Genomic DNA, 17292 nt, shown 5'->3' on the forward strand with positions numbered 1-17292 from the left:
ATAAAGAGGAGGTAATTGATAGGGGGAAGGCAATAGAATTAAGAGGAGCCGAGCAAGGCTTCCTTAGAGAAGATGGGATTTAAAAAACCAAAAATTAAAAAAAAAACCAAAGGGGCAGCTAGGTGATGCAGTGCATAGAGCACCAGGCCTGGAATCAGAGGACCTGAGTTCAAATCTGGCCTTAGACATTTAATACTTACTTAGCTGTGTGACCTTGGGCAAGTCACTTAACCCCATTGCCTTGCCAAAACAAACTAACAAAAAACAATTTAAAAAAAGATGTGGGATTTTAGCTGGCATTTGAAGGAAAGCAGGAGGAAAAGATGAGCTAGAAGAATGTTCCAGACAAGGAGGACAGCCAATGAATGAATACACCTGCAGTCAGGAGATGGAGTGTCTTTTCCAATCTACTCTGGCCTAGGGATTAAAGGGAAATTTAGCAGCAACAACTAAGGAGGGTAATCCTGGAACAAGGAAAGGAGACCTTGATTCCTTGATCTCTATGTGTAGTGTGTGAGAGGCTTCCCTTCCAAGGAATTCATTCTTCCTACCTCAGTCTCCACCATCTCATGGTTACAAACTCTAGGGCACTGAACCATGCAAAACATAACAATGTGCCTCAGTTTACACGTCTAACATCTTCAAAAAAGTCATGCTAAGAATTAGATACTTTCACAGGCACTAAGAGGAATTTGCTCTTTAAAAGAACCTTAATTCTATTATTCTATTAATCACCAAGTATTTCTGGGCCTTCTCTATGCGCAGAACTAACTTAGCACTTGGGGAAATCAGCATTTTTGTAGGCTGGGTTTGCTTAAACATGGATCTGCCTAGATGGGGAGTGGATTCTACCTTCCAGACACGACAGGCAAGGGTGGCTTCCATAGGGCAAGAACCCACAGATCCATTGGCATGGGAAGTCCTCCAGTAGCACAGAGGGCCCACTCTCCCTTAATTGAGACTTAACAGACAGTTTTATAGGGAAGTAGAAGGAAGGTGCCAGCTCTTCTCAAGGAAGCAATTCCATCCATCAGTCAATCAACTGTGCTACAACTGTGCACAATCCCCTGTGCTACATAAAGGTTTCTGAACGGGATCATTTGCCTTAAAACTCCAACCACCATTCTCTCAGACCAGTCTCTTAGATGTTGTTTTACCCTATTAGAATGCAAGGTTTTTGAGGGTCACAATTGCCTTATTTCCTTATATTTGAGACCCCAGTATTTAGCAAATACTTTTGCCTTCATTCATTCATACATTCATTCATTCACTACATTCTCACAATTCCTTAGCAGCCCCCTTACAAGTCTGGCAGAACCCTCCAGAACCAGAGCTGCCAGAGCCTGCAAGAACGCATTGGATGACTCCCATAGCCACGTGTAACACAGTTCACTACACTGTCAGCAACTACAGTTCCCCCTCTGCCTATACAAGTTAGAATAGAAGCCAATGGGATGACACAACTGTCACATTTGGGTCACATTTTCTATTCATTATTCTAGTCCCCTGAGGTAGGTAGTGTAGGTATCATAGTGCCATTTGACAGATGAGGAAACTGAGGTCCCCAAAAGACATTTTTCTAAGGTCACGTTGACAAGTTGAAGAATTTGGCCTTGAGTCCCCTGACCCTTAAGTTTGTCCAGTAGCCTCTTAGTGGGTGGGACTGCATCTATTGGAATCAATATTCAGTTAGTAACAGCCCAACATATGTGACCTATAGTGAAACCAGCCCTGAGAGTCACTGATTTTCCATGAGAATGAGCTGTTCAGGAATAGTACTGCCCCCATCCCTCCACCACACACACACACACATACACACACACACACACACACACACACACACACACATAGACACACACCCAGCTTCCAGTCTGAAGAGAGGATGGGTGTAGGAGTAAGGGTACAATTGACCTAACCAAGGAGAAAGTAGGGGAGAGTGGAGGTGGCAGGGACCAGAGAAAAGGAAATTGGCCTGCAAATAAAGGGACCAGTGAAAGTCCTACCCTATGCAAGGATTAGGGTTAGGGAAGCTCTGAGACAGGACCTTGGATATATTCTAAGGTTTGCCAGCTCATCAGTATGGGTGCTCCTGCCCTCAGAGCACCTTGGACATAGATGGTGCTGAGTAAATGTTTATGAAGGAAGGAAAGGGAGAAGGAAGAGAGGGAGGGAGGGAAAGAAGGAAGGAAAGAAGAAAGGAAGGATAGGAAGGAAGAAGGGAAGAAGGAAGAGAGAGAAAGAAGGAGACGGAAAGAAAAGGAAGGAAAGAAAGGAAGGAAGGGAATGAGGGAGGGAGAGAGAAAAGGAGAAAGGAAAGAAGAAAGGGAGGAAGAAAGGAAGGGAATGAGGGAGGGAAGGAAGAGAGGGAAGGAGAAGAAGGGAGGGGAAAAGGAGGGAAGGAAAGGAATAGAAGGAGGAAGAAAAGGAGGGAGAAAGGAAGAGAGAGAGAGAGGGAGGGAGGGAGGGAGGGAATAAATAAATGAGGAAAACAAAGAGAAGGAAAAAGTGAAGGAGAGAGGGAAGAAGCTATAAGAAGAAGGGGTGGGAAGGAGGAAGATATAGTCACATAATTTGTTAGAGCATAGTCTAAGCCAGTCAAGCATTATGAGGGTGACATGGGACCCATCACTGCAGTGGTCCCTGAGAAGCCTCCCAGTCTCTGCTTTTTGGTCATTGCTACAGAACCATGAATCTTTGCTGCACTTCTCCTCCCTAGAGTCAGACTTCAGAGCTCAGCTTCTTCCCTTCCCCCTTATCTCCCTCCCTCTCCCCCACCTCCTGGACCAAGGACCCTCCTGACCCAAAAGGCCCTGGGGCTGGCTCAGGGCTCCCTCTGTTCCTCCAGGTACTGTTACAGGGCCAGTGGCTGACCAGTGCAGCAATGCAGTTGCTATTGAGATTCAGCCAGCAGGGAGCCCAATCTCATCTGCTGCTGAAGCAAGGAATCTTGGCAAACCCCCAGGGAGCAAAGAACAGGCTACAAGCCAGATGGGCCTGAGGAAGGCCCTGATGCCCCTGGGCCTGGTGGCTGGGTTCTTATCATTACCATGATTATTGTCATTATTATCATCACTGCTAGTGTCTCAGTGGGGGAGACTTCACCTGACTGCCTAAAGGTGCTTTCAAACAAGGAAAATAATTGAGCTCTTTTATGGGCCAGACCTGTGGGAGAGAGAGCCACAGAAAGACGCTATGTCAGCCAAACTCTGCCCTCTTTTTTGCTTGCAATCTAGCTGGGGAGACAAACCAGTTTCACACATACTTGGTCCACCCCTGTAGGGTACTTTGAGGAGGCCCAAATTATGCATGTACTTATCTCACAAAGCAGGGAGCTAGGTCAGAGGAAATGACAGCAGGACTAAAGCTTTCTCTGGGAGGCCAGGGCATCTAGAAGGCTTAGTGGAAGAGACAGGTCCCTGAGGTAAAAAAGACAGGGAGGCACATTTCAGATTGAGGACAAACTGAGCAAAGGCACAAAGCATCTGAAGGGGATGTTGAATACCTGGCCTATTTAGAGAGAAGGGTAGTTTTGGTAAAATAATGGAAGATAAGAACACCCAAAGAATAGGTTTGGGATCATCTAAAGGAGAGCCTTGAATGTCAGGATCAGGATATTTTATTTCATCCTTTAGGTTAGGAGTTCTTAATCTTTGTGGTTTAAACCTTTAACCTTTGTAGATGTCCTGGAAACTTTAAGCAGTCAGGTGAAGTCCACAGACCATTCCTTCTCAGAATCACATTTTAAATACATAAAATGAAATATGTAGAAGTGATTACAAAGGAAACTATATCAGAATTTATTGTTCAGTCGTGTCCAGCTCTCCATGACCCCAGTTTGGGTTTTTCTTGGCAAAGATGCTGGAGTGGTTTGCCATTTTCCTTCTCCCAGCTCATTTGACAGCTGAGGAAACCGAGGCAAAGAGTTAAGTGACTTGTCCAGGGTCACAGCTAGCAAGTTTCTGAGGTCACATCTGAATTCTGATCTTGCCTCCAACCCGTCCTTCTATCCACTGCAGCGCCATCTAGCTGCCCTCGATTATTTCAGAATAAGATAAATTTATAGTTGAAAGTATTCACAGATTATAATTTAGAGCTAGAAGGAAACGTCAAAACTCATCTAAACCCAGATCTTCATCTGGAAGCACCCTCAGAGGACATCTGACTGGGCTCTCTCATTTTCTAGCAGAGGAAACCAAGGGACAAAGATGGGAAACTGAGGTTTGATGATGTTCAGTAACTTGTCCTAGGTCACCCAGGCAAACTTTTCTGTGTGGGGAAGAGTTGAGGAGGAGGTGTTTTTGGAATACCAGTTTAATAGTGGAGTGTGGGAAGGATTAGAGAGGAGAGAAACAGAGGCAAGGATGCCAGTTAAGCATTTACTATGATACTCCAGGCAAGAGGTAGCGCAAGCCTGGACCAGGTGGTGGCTATTAGTGAAGAGAAGAGGAAAGATACACCAAATAATGGAATGTACAGGACTTGGTAACTATCAGATGTGGGGGGTGAGTTTCCATTTAATGCTGTATTGGGAAGGGCCTGGCAGTGAGAAGGGTGAAACTAAAGTCTCAGATGGAGCTTGGGTGGCCTGGGAGACTAGCAGGGGCAGAAGCTAACCAGAATAAGGAAAGAGAGTCAGTTTAGAGGGTAGGAAGAGGAGTTTGTTGTCAACCGGCTGAGATGGAGACCATTTTACCTACCTCTTTGGGTAGGCCAAGCAACCAGGCTGCGTTTTTCCTATATTGCTTCACTCAGCAAGGCTTGACTGCCCTGGTAAGAATCCAGAATAGTGGTCTGGTTAGATAACTCCAAACAGTGGATTTCCCAAAAAACCGTTTTAACTTGGCTTTGGGAAAACCTACATGGAGCCTACTCATCTTTCCAGTCCTGGCTTGAGAACCCTCCCCTCACCCCTTCCTCTCCACAAAGTCTTTCTTGTATGTTCCAACCATTCTCTGAAATCTTGCAAGAGTCAATAATCTGAGCAATCATTTGTCTAAAGTCTCTGAGCAGATCCCTTCACCTCTTTGCGACTCAGTTTCCTCAACTATAAAATAAATGGAATAGACTAGATGATTCCTTAAGTCATTCTCAATTCTAACTATATCAATGAACTGTGTGACCTTGGGCAACTCATTTCCCTTCCTTAAGTCTCAGTTTCCCCTCTGTAAAATGAGTATTGGACTAACTGGCCTCTGCAGGTTCCTGCACCTCTAGATCTAGTATCCTAGGGGTGACCTTGGGCAGATTCTTTCTCCTCCTTGGGCCTCAGTTTCTCCCTTTGTAAATGAGGGTATTGGACAAGATCCAGGCCCCTGAGACCTTTGTTAGGTTCTAGATCTGGGGGGGTCCTGATATTTCCTGACCATTTTCAGACTGAAAGGTCTAAAAAAGGGATCATAGAATTCCAAAGGGAGGAGGAACCCCAAGAGACAAATTATCCCAAGAAGATGGGGAGCTGAAACCCAGGTCACTGAAGGGATTTACTAAGTGTTCTGCAGCAGGTTAGAGGTAGAACTGAAACTCAAACCCAGATCTCTCACTTCCTAGTTAGTGTGCCAGGCCATACTGTCTCTTGTGGTAGGCACTATCTCTTATGAGCTGATTGGAAAGACTGAGAAAAGCTTGCCATCACTGATGTCCTTCTAATAGGCCCGTAATAGTAAATGGTTTGTTGTTGTTTGGTCATTTCAGTCATGTCCAACTTTTTGTGACCCATTTTGCGTTTTCTTAGCAGAGATACAGGAGTGGTTTGCCATTTCTTTCTTCAGCTCATTTGACAGATGAGAAAACTGAGGCAAACAGGGTGAACTGACTTGTCCTGGGTCACACAGTCAGTAAATATCTCAAATTTGAACTCAGGGCTTTCTGACTCCAAGCCCAGTACTCTATTCACTGCATTACATCTTCCTTAGTTCAGATATGTCCTGTTGATAAGGAATGGTTTCAGAGAAACCCAGGAAGACTTAAATGAACTGATGCACAGTGAACAGAACCACAAGAGCAATTTCTACAATAACAACATTGGAAAGAGTCTGAAAGATTTCAGAATACTGATCAATACAATGACCAACCATGATTTCAGAAGGCCTAAGATACAACATATTATCCATATACTGATAGTGCAGTGATGGACACAGGGTGCAGAATGGCCAAATGTGGCAATCTGTTTTGCTTGATTATACACATTTGTAATATGAGTTTTGTTTTTCTTTTCTATTTTAAATGGGGGGGGTAAGTGGGAGGGAAAAATAGATTTTTGGTCATTGAAAACATTTTAATTAAAAATATTTCAGATTTACTAAAGATGAGAGAAATTGAAAAGTAGATGTTTTATATCATCAATATATATATATATATATATGTATATATATATATATATATATATATATATATGGCTTTACACAAAGACTCATGGTCCTCAGCTCTTCCTCTGACAGAACCCCATCCTACACTGAGAAAATTCCCCTCTCAAGACCTGTCTAGGGCTAGCCCATTCTCTATTCTAACCCTTGAGACCTGAGCACTCAGAATTAAGTAGAACCAAAGATGGCAGGAATGAATGTTGACACAAACAGGTCTGGAATGGTGTAGAAATAGATGAGGTTGAGAAAAGAGTTGGCCCCTCAAAGAAAAGATTCCTGAATTTAAGTCAGAGGATTTAGTATCTTACCTCCCTCCAAAACTGCCTCCCCAAAACCAAAAACCCATCAAAAACCAAAACAAAACAAAACCAAAAAATCCAGAAAGAGAGAAATCTTGCCTCTGGTAACAAAAGGTTGGATTATGGGAAAATGGAACTTTGAAATGCAGCCAATTCTTGAGTGGTTTTCCATTTATTTTTGGCCAGTGGGATGGGCTGTTGGAAAGATTTTTTTTCTTTTTCCAAAAAAGGGGCTTGTGTTTTGTCTTGGTTCCAGGAGAATGAGAATGAAGGGAACCAGCTTCACTCAGAGGATCGGGACGAGGCCGAGGCCCAGGCCACCGAACAGTGGAGTCTGGCAGCCAAAATGCAGCAAGTGAAAAATTACCTGTGGGACCCTGAGAAGAGGGAGTTTTTAGGCCGGTCAGGCCAGAGCTGGAGTAAGTGGGAATTATCTGCTTTGCTTTGTGTCTTTGTTCCCCTGTCGATTTGTGACCCTGGGAAGGGTGACTTGGATGTCTCTCACAGCAGGATTTGGGAGCCCCCTTGGAAAGGACCTTGGGTCCAAGCCCACCTCACTGGAGTTCCTCCAAGGGAATAGTGGTGGAAATGGCGGCACTGTCAGATGGGGCTTGGAAAGCTGTTGGTCAGCAAGAAGTTTGGGATGATCAGGGAGTGTAGTCAGAGTCTTGGTAGGTAAAGCTAAAGGGGACCTGCAAGGTCATTTAATTCAACCACTTCATTTAAAAGAGGACGAAACAGGCTCAGAGAGGAGAAGAGAGTTCAGAGTTAGTTCTGGAGCATGGAAGGGGTCAACCCTCTCACTTAACAGGGGAAGAAACTGAGACCCAGGGAGGGAAGGGACTTGTTCAAGATCATACATATATACATACATACAAGGGTCCTAGTTCCAGACCTGGAGGGATCTGAGAAGCCAGCTACCCAATCCTCTCATTTACAGAAGAAAAAACTGAGGTCCATGGAGGTTAAGGGCTTGTACCAAGATCATAGACAGTATTCTAAGACTAGAGCTGGAGGGATCTCAGAAGTCAGATATTCAATCCTCTCATGTACAGAAGAGGAAATTGAGGCCCAGGGAGGGAAAGGACTTGTCCACAGTCATATAGAATTCTAAGTCCAGAGCTGGAGGGACCACAGAAGCCAGCTACTTGATTCTCTCATTTACAGAAGAGGAAATTGAGGCTCAAGGAGGGAAGGGACTTGCTAGAAGTCCCCGAAATGGCAAGTGACAGCCAGGATTTGAACCTTTGACTTCATTGTAATCACTGGTCACACAGCTAGTCAGTAACAGAACCTGAATTCAAACCCAAGTTGTAGAATCAGGTATAAAGACCTTGAAGGAAGCTTCAAGGTCATTGAGCCCAAACTCCTTATTTTACAGGGGAGGAAACTGAGGCCAAGAAGTGAAATTATTTACCCAAGGTCACAGAGGGAGTAAATGGCAGAGGTGTGGTGGGTTCTCTAGCTTCAAATTATTTGATTCCATCACACTCTCTAATATCTTTTAACCCCATGGTACACTTGGGCTTTTTTCTTGAAAAAAAATCTGAATTCACAGAAAAGATTCATAGCAGATTCTTTACTTTTCAATTGAATTCAAACTAGTTCAAGCCCCTACTAGCCAGAAAGCACTTTACTAGACCACTGGAGAGGCAAAGATAAAAAGCAAAATGATCACTACCTGCGTGAATTTTACATTCTTCTGGGGAATCCAAGTCCAAAGCTAAGTACAAGCAAGGTAATAGAAGGAAGGCCAGAATAGTAATCACTGGAATGGGGGGGGGAGGTGAACATCAGCAGCAGGGGCCAAGTATTAAACAAAGGTAAGACCAGTGGAGTTGAGTTCAAAGAACACCTCCAGTCTGTTGGCAGAAGGCAGAGTGTGTGAAGGGAAAAGAAATAAGTAAGGATGCTGAAAATGTGAAGTGGGCATCCGATAGTGGAGGGTCTTTCAGGCCATGCTGAGTTTGTATTTCGTTCTCTAGGAAACAAAGGAGCCAGAGGGAAAGTTCTGGAATGTGGTCTTCCCAAGTTGCTTCTGGTGGCTGTATGGGGGCTGAATCAGGAAGGAGACTCAGATGGGATTCTTCTCTCAGAAAAGCATTCCCCACAGAGTTTCTTTAAACCACCAGCTCCCCTAGGGCAGCCAAGTGTTTGCAGATGATTGACTTTCTGACAGTTGAACTAGGGGAAAGAAAGTGAGAAAATGACAGCTCGCAGAGTAAGAAGCCCCTGCCAGCTGAGGAGACCTCAGAAGAAGAGAAATTAAGTATCCTGGGGGGGGGGGGGGCAACAGCAATTTTGAGACAATGGGAAGATAGGCTTGCAGTTTACAAAAGTTTTATTTGCATACATTTGAGCAAAGTATGACACTCCTTTTAATCAAACCACATAAAATAGAATTGTATTCTTTCTATAGGAGCTAGGCAAGAGGGCAAGAACCTATGGACTCTGTGAGCTCAAGTTTCTGCATCCTGGTGATCATGTAGTCAATATGGCAGATGTACCAAAACTTCAAGGCAGTTTTAGCAAATATGAGAAATGACTAGAAAGCCATTCTCTGGAGGGAGAAATGTTTAGGCTCCAGTCTCATCTGTGACCCATTACTGGCTGTGTGGTCTTAGACAAGTCATTTAACTTTTTAGTACCTCTCCTCCCCCAGGCAATTCTCTAAAACTACTTGTACCTCCAAGTGCTGATCTGTGTGGGTGAAGGAAATTTCCTCACCAGAGAAGTCATCTTATCAAAGAATTAACGAAAGTTGTGCCCCCTTGTTTTTATTCTTAAGGCAGACATCTGACTATTAGGTTTTAGGTGGGAGAGCGAGAAGAGGTATTAAATTGCTGAAGTGGTTTTGTGGACAGCTCCTGCCTTATATTCCATATGTATATACACATATATATCTGTACAGAGAGAGAGAGAGAGAGAGAGAGAGAGAGAGAGAGAGAGAGAGAGAGAGAGAGAGAGAGAGAGAGAGAGAGACATATAGAAACTTTGGTAAAAGCAGGTGAAACAGTGTGAACATTGGTTTCAACCACAGGCTTCCCTTGCCCAGTAAGGAAGTGACTTCTCCCTATTTCTGGAAAAGGGACCCAGCAGCCTGTGGTTTGTTCTTTTGTTCTATCTGAAAGCTGTAAGGGGTAGCTGTAATGAGCATTTTCCCCAGAAGAATGGAGTGGCTGGTTCTGGACCTTTTGGCAGCTGGCGGATGGACTTGCCTCCAAGAGAGTGACTTTAGGACCTAAGTGGAGGCTGGCAGAGCTAGGCACCACCCCATCCCAACTCCCAGAGGAGTTGCTCTGGAACCTCTTAGATATGAAAGAAACAGAGGCAAGGCAATGAAGTCCTGGAGGCAGTGTGGTAAGGGAAGAGAGTGGGAGCTCTCAAGATAGAAGCAGGATCTGAACCCAGCTCTCCATCCCTCCTACAGTCTATTCCTATGATACACCTTGTATTTTAGAGGAGAAATCACCCTCTTTAAGAAAGAGAAGCCAGGAGGTGAGTGACCAGTGTCAATCAGGGCCCTGTAGAGGGTGTGGTGGTATGGACTTCCCACAGTTTCCCCAGGGACAGGCAAGATAGTGCAGATCTCAAGGCTCCAGTGCCCATAAATTGCTATCTGGATTAGCAGTGAAGACAGACAGGTTCACTCCCCATGGCCAAACCCCAAGGCCCTCTCTCCAACCTGCCCTCCTTCCCTTGCTTTTGCGTCCTTCTCCCTAGTTCAGGACCTCATGCCAGCCCACCTGGGTGGATTCTCTGGTCTCCACTCTCTCTTCTTCCTATCCACCTTCCAAATTAAGCTTCTCTCATTGCCACTGTCCTACTCAAAACCCTGCAGTGGCTCCCCATTGCCTCTTTGGTCCCCACAAATTTATCTGACTTTCTTGTCTGACTCTAGCCAACTTCTCCAGCAGACAGTCAAACTAGACTTCTCCTGTTTCCCTCTGGACACCCCACACCCCTGCCTTGGTTTGTGCTGTGCCTTATACCTGTAAGGGCTCCTTGAATTCCTACCCATTTAAATTTGTACCCTTTGCAATACAACCCAGATGCCTCCCCTATCCTGGGCACCTCCCTTCCCACCTCTCTCCACCCCACCCCCCAGTCATGACCTTGTCCTCAGACGTCACGTAACCCTTTGTGTCACTCTTCTGCCTTATCCTGTAATAATAGATATCTTCTCTGATGCATCATTCAAAATGTGCTAAGCACAGGAGATGGGAAACCAAAAGCAAAACATTTGTCGTTCAAGAAGTTAGCATTCTGTTGTAGGAAGGAGCATTGAAGTTAAGTCTCAGAAGTAAAGGTGAAGCGGGGAGGGCCTTCTAGACATAGGAGATAGCCTGTGCAGATAAACGGATGTGGATGATGGACTATCCTCTAGCAAGAGTAATAAGGAGGCCAATATGGCGGGACCATGGAACCTGTGAAAGAGAACCTGGGAAAGCAGGCTGTGGGTGAGGGGTTAAAGCTAAATAAATGACTGAGGAGTTTAAAATTGATCCTAGTGGCCATAGGGAGGCCCTGAAGCTTCTAGTGGAGGGAAATGACATGGTCAAATTACAATTTGATGGCTATGTAGAGGTTAGGATGGAGTGGGGAGAGATAAGGCAGGGAGACCAGTTAGGAAGCTGCTGTGATAGTCTGAGTGAGAGGGAAGGAGAAGTCATGCTAGTATGGTGGCTGTGTATGGAGAGATGGTGTGGAGGAGAAATGGCCAGATTCGGCACCTTGCTGGATGAGGGGTGGGAAGGTGGTGGTGGTGGTGGGGAAACTGATTCTACTGCCGTGTAACTCACTCTGTTTCTGCACATAGTAGGTACATAAGAAATCTTTGGAAGCTGAGGTGAAATTGAAAGGATGCTCAGGTGTGATCTGAGTCAGAGAATAGTGCAAGCCCATAATTGCACAAAAGACATCCCCTTCCTGCCCTGGGCCTGTCTGGAAGTGTGGATGCTTTGCCAGGGGACAGGCAGTGGGTAGGGTGGGGGGACAGGGGGGCATGAAAAGGAGTATGCCTTTTGCCAGGATCTGGGTAGCAGTTATGATGGGGAGCAGGCAGGAGACAAGAGACAGGTAAGATCAGGGGTGAGCAGGGGACAGACAATGAGCAGGATGAGGAGCAGAGGATGAACAGTGGGTTGGATGAGGAGGGGCAGGGGATGGCATAGAAAGCAGGATGTTTTGCCAAGAGACTTGCAGGGGGTACAATAGGGAGTGGGCAGTGTGGCATTTTGTCCCTGCCAGATTGAGGAGCCACTGTCTTCTGGGAAGATTGGCTGAGTTGAGGCCTCCCCTCACCCTAGGAGAGAAGGAGGCTAACCCAGAGGAATGATATAAACAGTGACTCACACTGCTTAGCTTCATCCCTAAGAGCCCAGCCTTTCAAGTCTTTCCCAGAAGGATTGCAGATAGGGAGAGGAATGATGGGCCAGGCTTGGGAAGGGCCCTCTGATGGGGCCTGGTAGCAGGGAGGGATTTCACCTCCCCTCCAAATATCTCAGCTCCCTCTCCCTGCCCCCAACTCTACCACCTCATCCTGATTTGTATGTAGTCAGCTTGGCTTCTATTCCTTCTCCCAGGCTCAGCAATCTCTCTCCTCCAGGAAGCTGGAGGGAACCTCTGCAGGATCATCAAGCAGCAAATATTTATTGAGTGCCTACTTGTGTCAGATCTAGAGACAATTCCTACCTTGGAAGCCCTCTGAGAGGGAGGAGACAAGATTTTTTCAGAAAGACCAGAGCTTCCCATCATTTTCCCCACCCCTAAGCACAAACTTTTTTTTTGGAGTCCCTCAGTCTGGAGTTCCTCTACAGTTAACTGTCCCACAGTCTTCTCTAGGGGACAGAGCCCATCCCAGGGCAAGTCAAACAGATCCAGGAGCCAGCTGGGTCTCTCTTTCCATCAGGGATTCAATGGAATTCCAACCCAAGCGTTTCTTTTATTTCTGTCTTAGGCCCCCTTTCCTTCTCCCTCTAGCTCACTTGATGACTTCATCAGCTCCCAAGGGTTCAATTATTCTCTCTATGCAAATTACTCCCAGCGTAATTTATCCAGCCTAGTCTGTTCTCCTGAGCTCCATCACCAAGCTGCCTATTAGATAGTTCTACTTGAATGGCCTGTAGACAGATCCAATTCAACATGTCCAAAACAGAACTCTAAATTTCTCCCCAAACCTTTCCCTTTTTTCAAGCTTTCGTTTTTTTGAGGATGCCACCATCTTTCTGGGCACTTGAACTTGAAACTTTCATCCCTAACCTTTCCCCATGTGTCCAATCTCTTGCTGGGTCCTGTTGATTTGGCCTCCACCACATCTGTAGTATCCATCCTTCCCTTCCACTCACAGGCATGTGTCCAATCCCTTGCTGGGGCCTGTTGATTTGGCCTCCACCACATCTGTAGTATCCATCTTTCCCTTTGTTTACAGAGTCAGCTCCTGAGTTCAAACTCTCAGTTTCTCTTGCCCGGACTCTTGGATTCATGTCCTAGCTATGATCCTATGAAGCCACTGTTTTCTCTCCTTTTCAGTGTGTCCCATACACAGGCGCCCAGGTCTGTCCATGGCACTCCCCTACTCAAAACGTTTTGCTGCCTTCCTTTTCCCTCCAAGATTAAACCCAAATTCTTCAACTGTTTCAAGCTCATCACAGCTGACTGGAGGCACCTTGGCACAGTGCATAGAGTATGAGACATGAGTCAGGAAGGCTTGGATGCAAATCCCACCTCAGATACTTATTAGTTGTATGACCCAGAGCGAGACACTTTAACCATCCTGGGTCTCAGTTGTCTTATCTGAAAAAATGGGGGAGCTGGGTTCAATAATGTTCTTTCAAGTTCTAAATTTTGAATTGTATGGTCCTACCTTTCCAGGTTTGTTACCCATCACTCCCCTTGATGCAGACCACAGTCTGGCCATATTGGCTTCCTTGTTGTCCGCTGGATATGACTGTCTCTCTCCCGTTCCCATGCCTTTGCCAGACTGTCCCAAATGCTTGCAAGGCCCTCCATCCTAACCTCCAGAGCAGTCCCTACTCCATGAAGCCCACCCTGATATCACCCTGCTGATTGCTCACACCTCTGACAAACAGCTCTGTGACCCTGGCGAAGTCACTTTCACCCTTCTTAGTGTGCCAGACAGTTCTCCAAGACAGTATGTTGCATTTGCAGGGGGAGAAGGGACTCTTCATCTGAGGCTCCCCCTTTGGGTGAGATTCCACATCTTGTCCCTCCTGTTTCCCCTTGAAACCAGGGCCAGCTTCATTTGTATTTGGTACGGTGCCCTTCAGAAATGTGTTTGGATTGAGTCACTGACTGATTGCAGAGGGAAAGTACAAAGGTGCCCTTCAGTTAGGGCCCTGTTCCCAAGTGATCAGCTTCCAAATGAATGACATCGTCCTGAAGGAGATTAAGCAGCCAATGTGGGGGGGGGGTGGAGGGGTGCGGAGTGGGTCTATGACTCCCATAGTCCCATGGTCCAAGGTGGACAAGGAAGTATAGGTTCTTATTTCAGAGCTAGTGGGCCTAGGAGGTGGAGATTTGGAAGGCCTCCTAACCTGCTTTTCTTTTGACTTCCACTGTAGGCCTGATTTTACTCTTCTACCTTTTCTTCTATGCCTTCCTGGCTGGGATGTTCACTCTGTGTATGTATACCATGTTGCTGACCATCAGCCCTTATATCCCGATCTACAGGGATCGAGTAAGTCCCCCTGGTAAGTGAGTCCCCAAGAGCAGTGCCAAGGCCATCCTGCGCCACTGTCTCAAGGCTGCCTGTACCGCTTGGCCGGCCTCTGCTCGCTACCAGCTCTTCCCGGCAATGACTTAAGGATGTAATTATTAAGAGGGAATGTAAAATGGAACTTGGCAGATGGTGGTCCATTTCATTTTGATTGCCTGGGGTGGGGGAGGAAATGGTTTCATGGGAATAGAGATTCATCTTTAAAGGGCTTGGGACCAAGTCTGGATTAATCTTACCAAGGTCCATTTCCCTTGCCAGGAGTTATGATTAGACCCTACACATACAGTTTTGTCTTCAACTTCAACGCATCTGAACGTAGTACGTGGATTTCTTACGTGGACAGCTTGCATCACTTCCTTCAGCGTAAGTCTATCATCCAGATGGGGAAGGTGATAGAATGAAGGAATTGCTAAAAATGGGACTCTTAGAGGGGGATGCGCTTAGAAAGGGGCCTCTGTAGTCCCTTGCAGCTTGGATCAAGGCTAATTAGATGGGGTAGGACTAATCATAGTGCCCATTTGGGATTTCATCTGAGTTTTACAACAATCCAATGAGACTGGTAACACTCTCAAATATTCTAATGCCCTTGGACCTAGGATCTCATCTCTGCTAACATTCCCTGCAGTATTTTACATTATGATCCAACCCTGCCTGACCTGTTGTACTTCTTATCCATGATCTCCCAGAAGTTCATCCACCATGTTGGATCATCCAACATGTCCGAAGCCTTCCTCAGCGTCTCCTGACATCCTGAGGATAGCAGTGGGTCACCTGAGCTGTCAGCAAGTCATTTTTCATCCTGTGACCAGAACATCTTCATTTTTATTCACACATGTCCTTGGCAATATCCTTCATTCCTGTCCTCCCTCCCCCAAAGTAGTACAGTGAGAAGAACACTGGCACTGGAGGAAGAGGACCAGGGTTCAAATCCCACTTCTAATGCCTACTGCCTGTGAGAACTTGAGCACGTTCCTTTCCTTCTCCGGGTCTGAATTTCCTTATCTGAAAAATGAAGAGGTTGGTCCTAAAGGACTTTTAAAATCCCTTCCAACTTTGGATTTATGCTCCTGTGAGCTTGGGCAACCTTGGAAAAGTCACCTCCCTGGGCCTCAGTTTCCTTCTCTGGAAATTGAGGAGATGGGATTAGATGGCCTCTAAGATCCCTTCTCTCTCTGGGTCTATGACCCAATTCTATCTGTGACCTTAGATGAATCCTCAGTTTCCTCTTCTGTAAAATGAGCCGGGTTGGACTAAATGGCTTCTGAGGTCCCTGCCAAATCTATGTCTGTGAGTCTCCTCCTCAGTCTCTGTGTAATACTAATTATTAATCTCTTGGAGATCATTGTTTCATGTTTCACAGACATACCACACCCAATAGGAAACTGGAATGAAAAGATGGGCCTATGGGGATTATAGATATTGTTATCCCCATTTTAAAGATAAAGAAACTGAGGTCTGGGAAGTAAAGTGATTCCTTCATGATCATACATCCAGTAAGTATCAAAAGGAGGATTTGAATCCAGGACCTTCCTGAGCAGTGGTTTTTTTTTTTTTTTTTTTTTACACTTATACATTTTGGAAAGAAGAGATCATTTCTCAGGGCTAGAGACTTTCCATGGAGAGAGCTAGTGCCTGTACTTCTTGGGATATCTGAGACCAGCAGCACAAAAGTAGCTCCAGCAGGAGTCCTTGATGTAAACATTTTGCCCCTAAATGTTGCAGCTGAAATTAGGGTTAGAATCATTAGTTCTGTCTCTCTCTGGACTCTAGAGGATCAACTATCAGTAGTTAAGTAAATAATGCAGTGACTATATTTTCTGGGCCAGCATTGTTTTTGCAAGACAATAGGGTTAAGTGACTTGCCTAAGGTCACACAGCTAGGTAATTATTAAGGGTGTGAGTTCACATTTGAACTCAGGTCCTCCTGACTTCAGGGCCAGTGCTCTATTCATTGTGCCACCTAGCTGCCCCACCCACCCCCCAGCAATTTTTCTTAACAGTGTTGGGTGTTGGGTGTTGGGTGACTTAATAGTTAGCTCACTGGGCCTGCAGTCAGAAAGATCTCAGTTCAAATGTTGTATCAGACACTACTAGCTATAAGACCCTGGGCAAATGATTCCAATTCTGCTTCGGTTTCCTCATATGTAAAATAAGAATGACAATTGAATTCACCTCCCAACGTGGTGAGGCTCAAATGAGATAATATTTGTCAAGAGCTCAATATAGGGTCTGGAACATAGTAGACATTTCAGAAATGTTTGTTTTCTTCCTTCCTAACAGAAAGTGGAGAGATCTCTAGTTTTTCAGAGCTGGGGAGGCCTTTAGAGCACAAAAGAGACAGGGCTAGGGGGGACCCTGGGGATGGTCCAGTGGCAGAAAAAGATGTTGGCTTGGTCCAGTGGCAACCATATATTTTTCCTTCTTGCCATCAGCTCTGTTACTCAATTGTAACCACTGGCCAATCAGATAATGAGTCTGAGAGCTGAAATCAGAGAGGGGAAAGCCAGTCAAATTAATTTAACTGTCTTAACAAGATTGAAGAGAGGTCCTGTGGTAGAAAAAAGCATGCTACTGGACTGAGTCAGGTTTGAGATCAACTTTGCATGACCTTTGTATGACCAAAGTCATAGTGTGCCTTTGGGCAAGTTTCTGAGGCTGAACAAGTTGAATCTGAGAAAATCTGAATCTCATTTTTCTCTCTCCCCAGCGAGAAGCTCAGAGTAGAGGCAGCATAGATCAGTGGGAGTACATTGCCTATGGAGTCAGCGAGCTTATTTTTTGAGCAAATCACTCTACTCTTTTCCTCAGCTGTAAGACGGCAAGGGTGTACTAGATGGTCTCTAATATTCCTTCCAGTTTGAGATGTGTGTCTCACGTAATGATTCAAGTACTG

General features: G+C 45.5%; 1 protein-coding gene across 2 annotated transcripts in view; it reads left to right on the plus strand.

Moving 5' to 3' along the window:
- The window catches only part of ATP1B4 (ATPase Na+/K+ transporting family member beta 4), a 38139-nt gene that overhangs the window by 1649 nt on the left and 19198 nt on the right, over window positions 1-17292 (plus strand). For both annotated transcript variants that reach the window (XM_074200519.1, XM_074200520.1), the window contains exons 2-4: window positions 6918-7080; window positions 14245-14373; window positions 14658-14762. In XM_074200519.1, the coding sequence (XP_074056620.1) occupies window positions 6918-7080; window positions 14245-14373; window positions 14658-14762 (397 nt within the window). The remainder of the gene's footprint in view (window positions 1-6917; window positions 7081-14244; window positions 14374-14657; window positions 14763-17292) is intronic.

Source organism: Macrotis lagotis, chromosome X, assembly GCF_037893015.1.
Source record: "Macrotis lagotis isolate mMagLag1 chromosome X, bilby.v1.9.chrom.fasta, whole genome shotgun sequence".
In the NCBI taxonomy this organism is placed as follows: domain Eukaryota; kingdom Metazoa; phylum Chordata; class Mammalia; order Peramelemorphia; family Peramelidae; genus Macrotis; species Macrotis lagotis.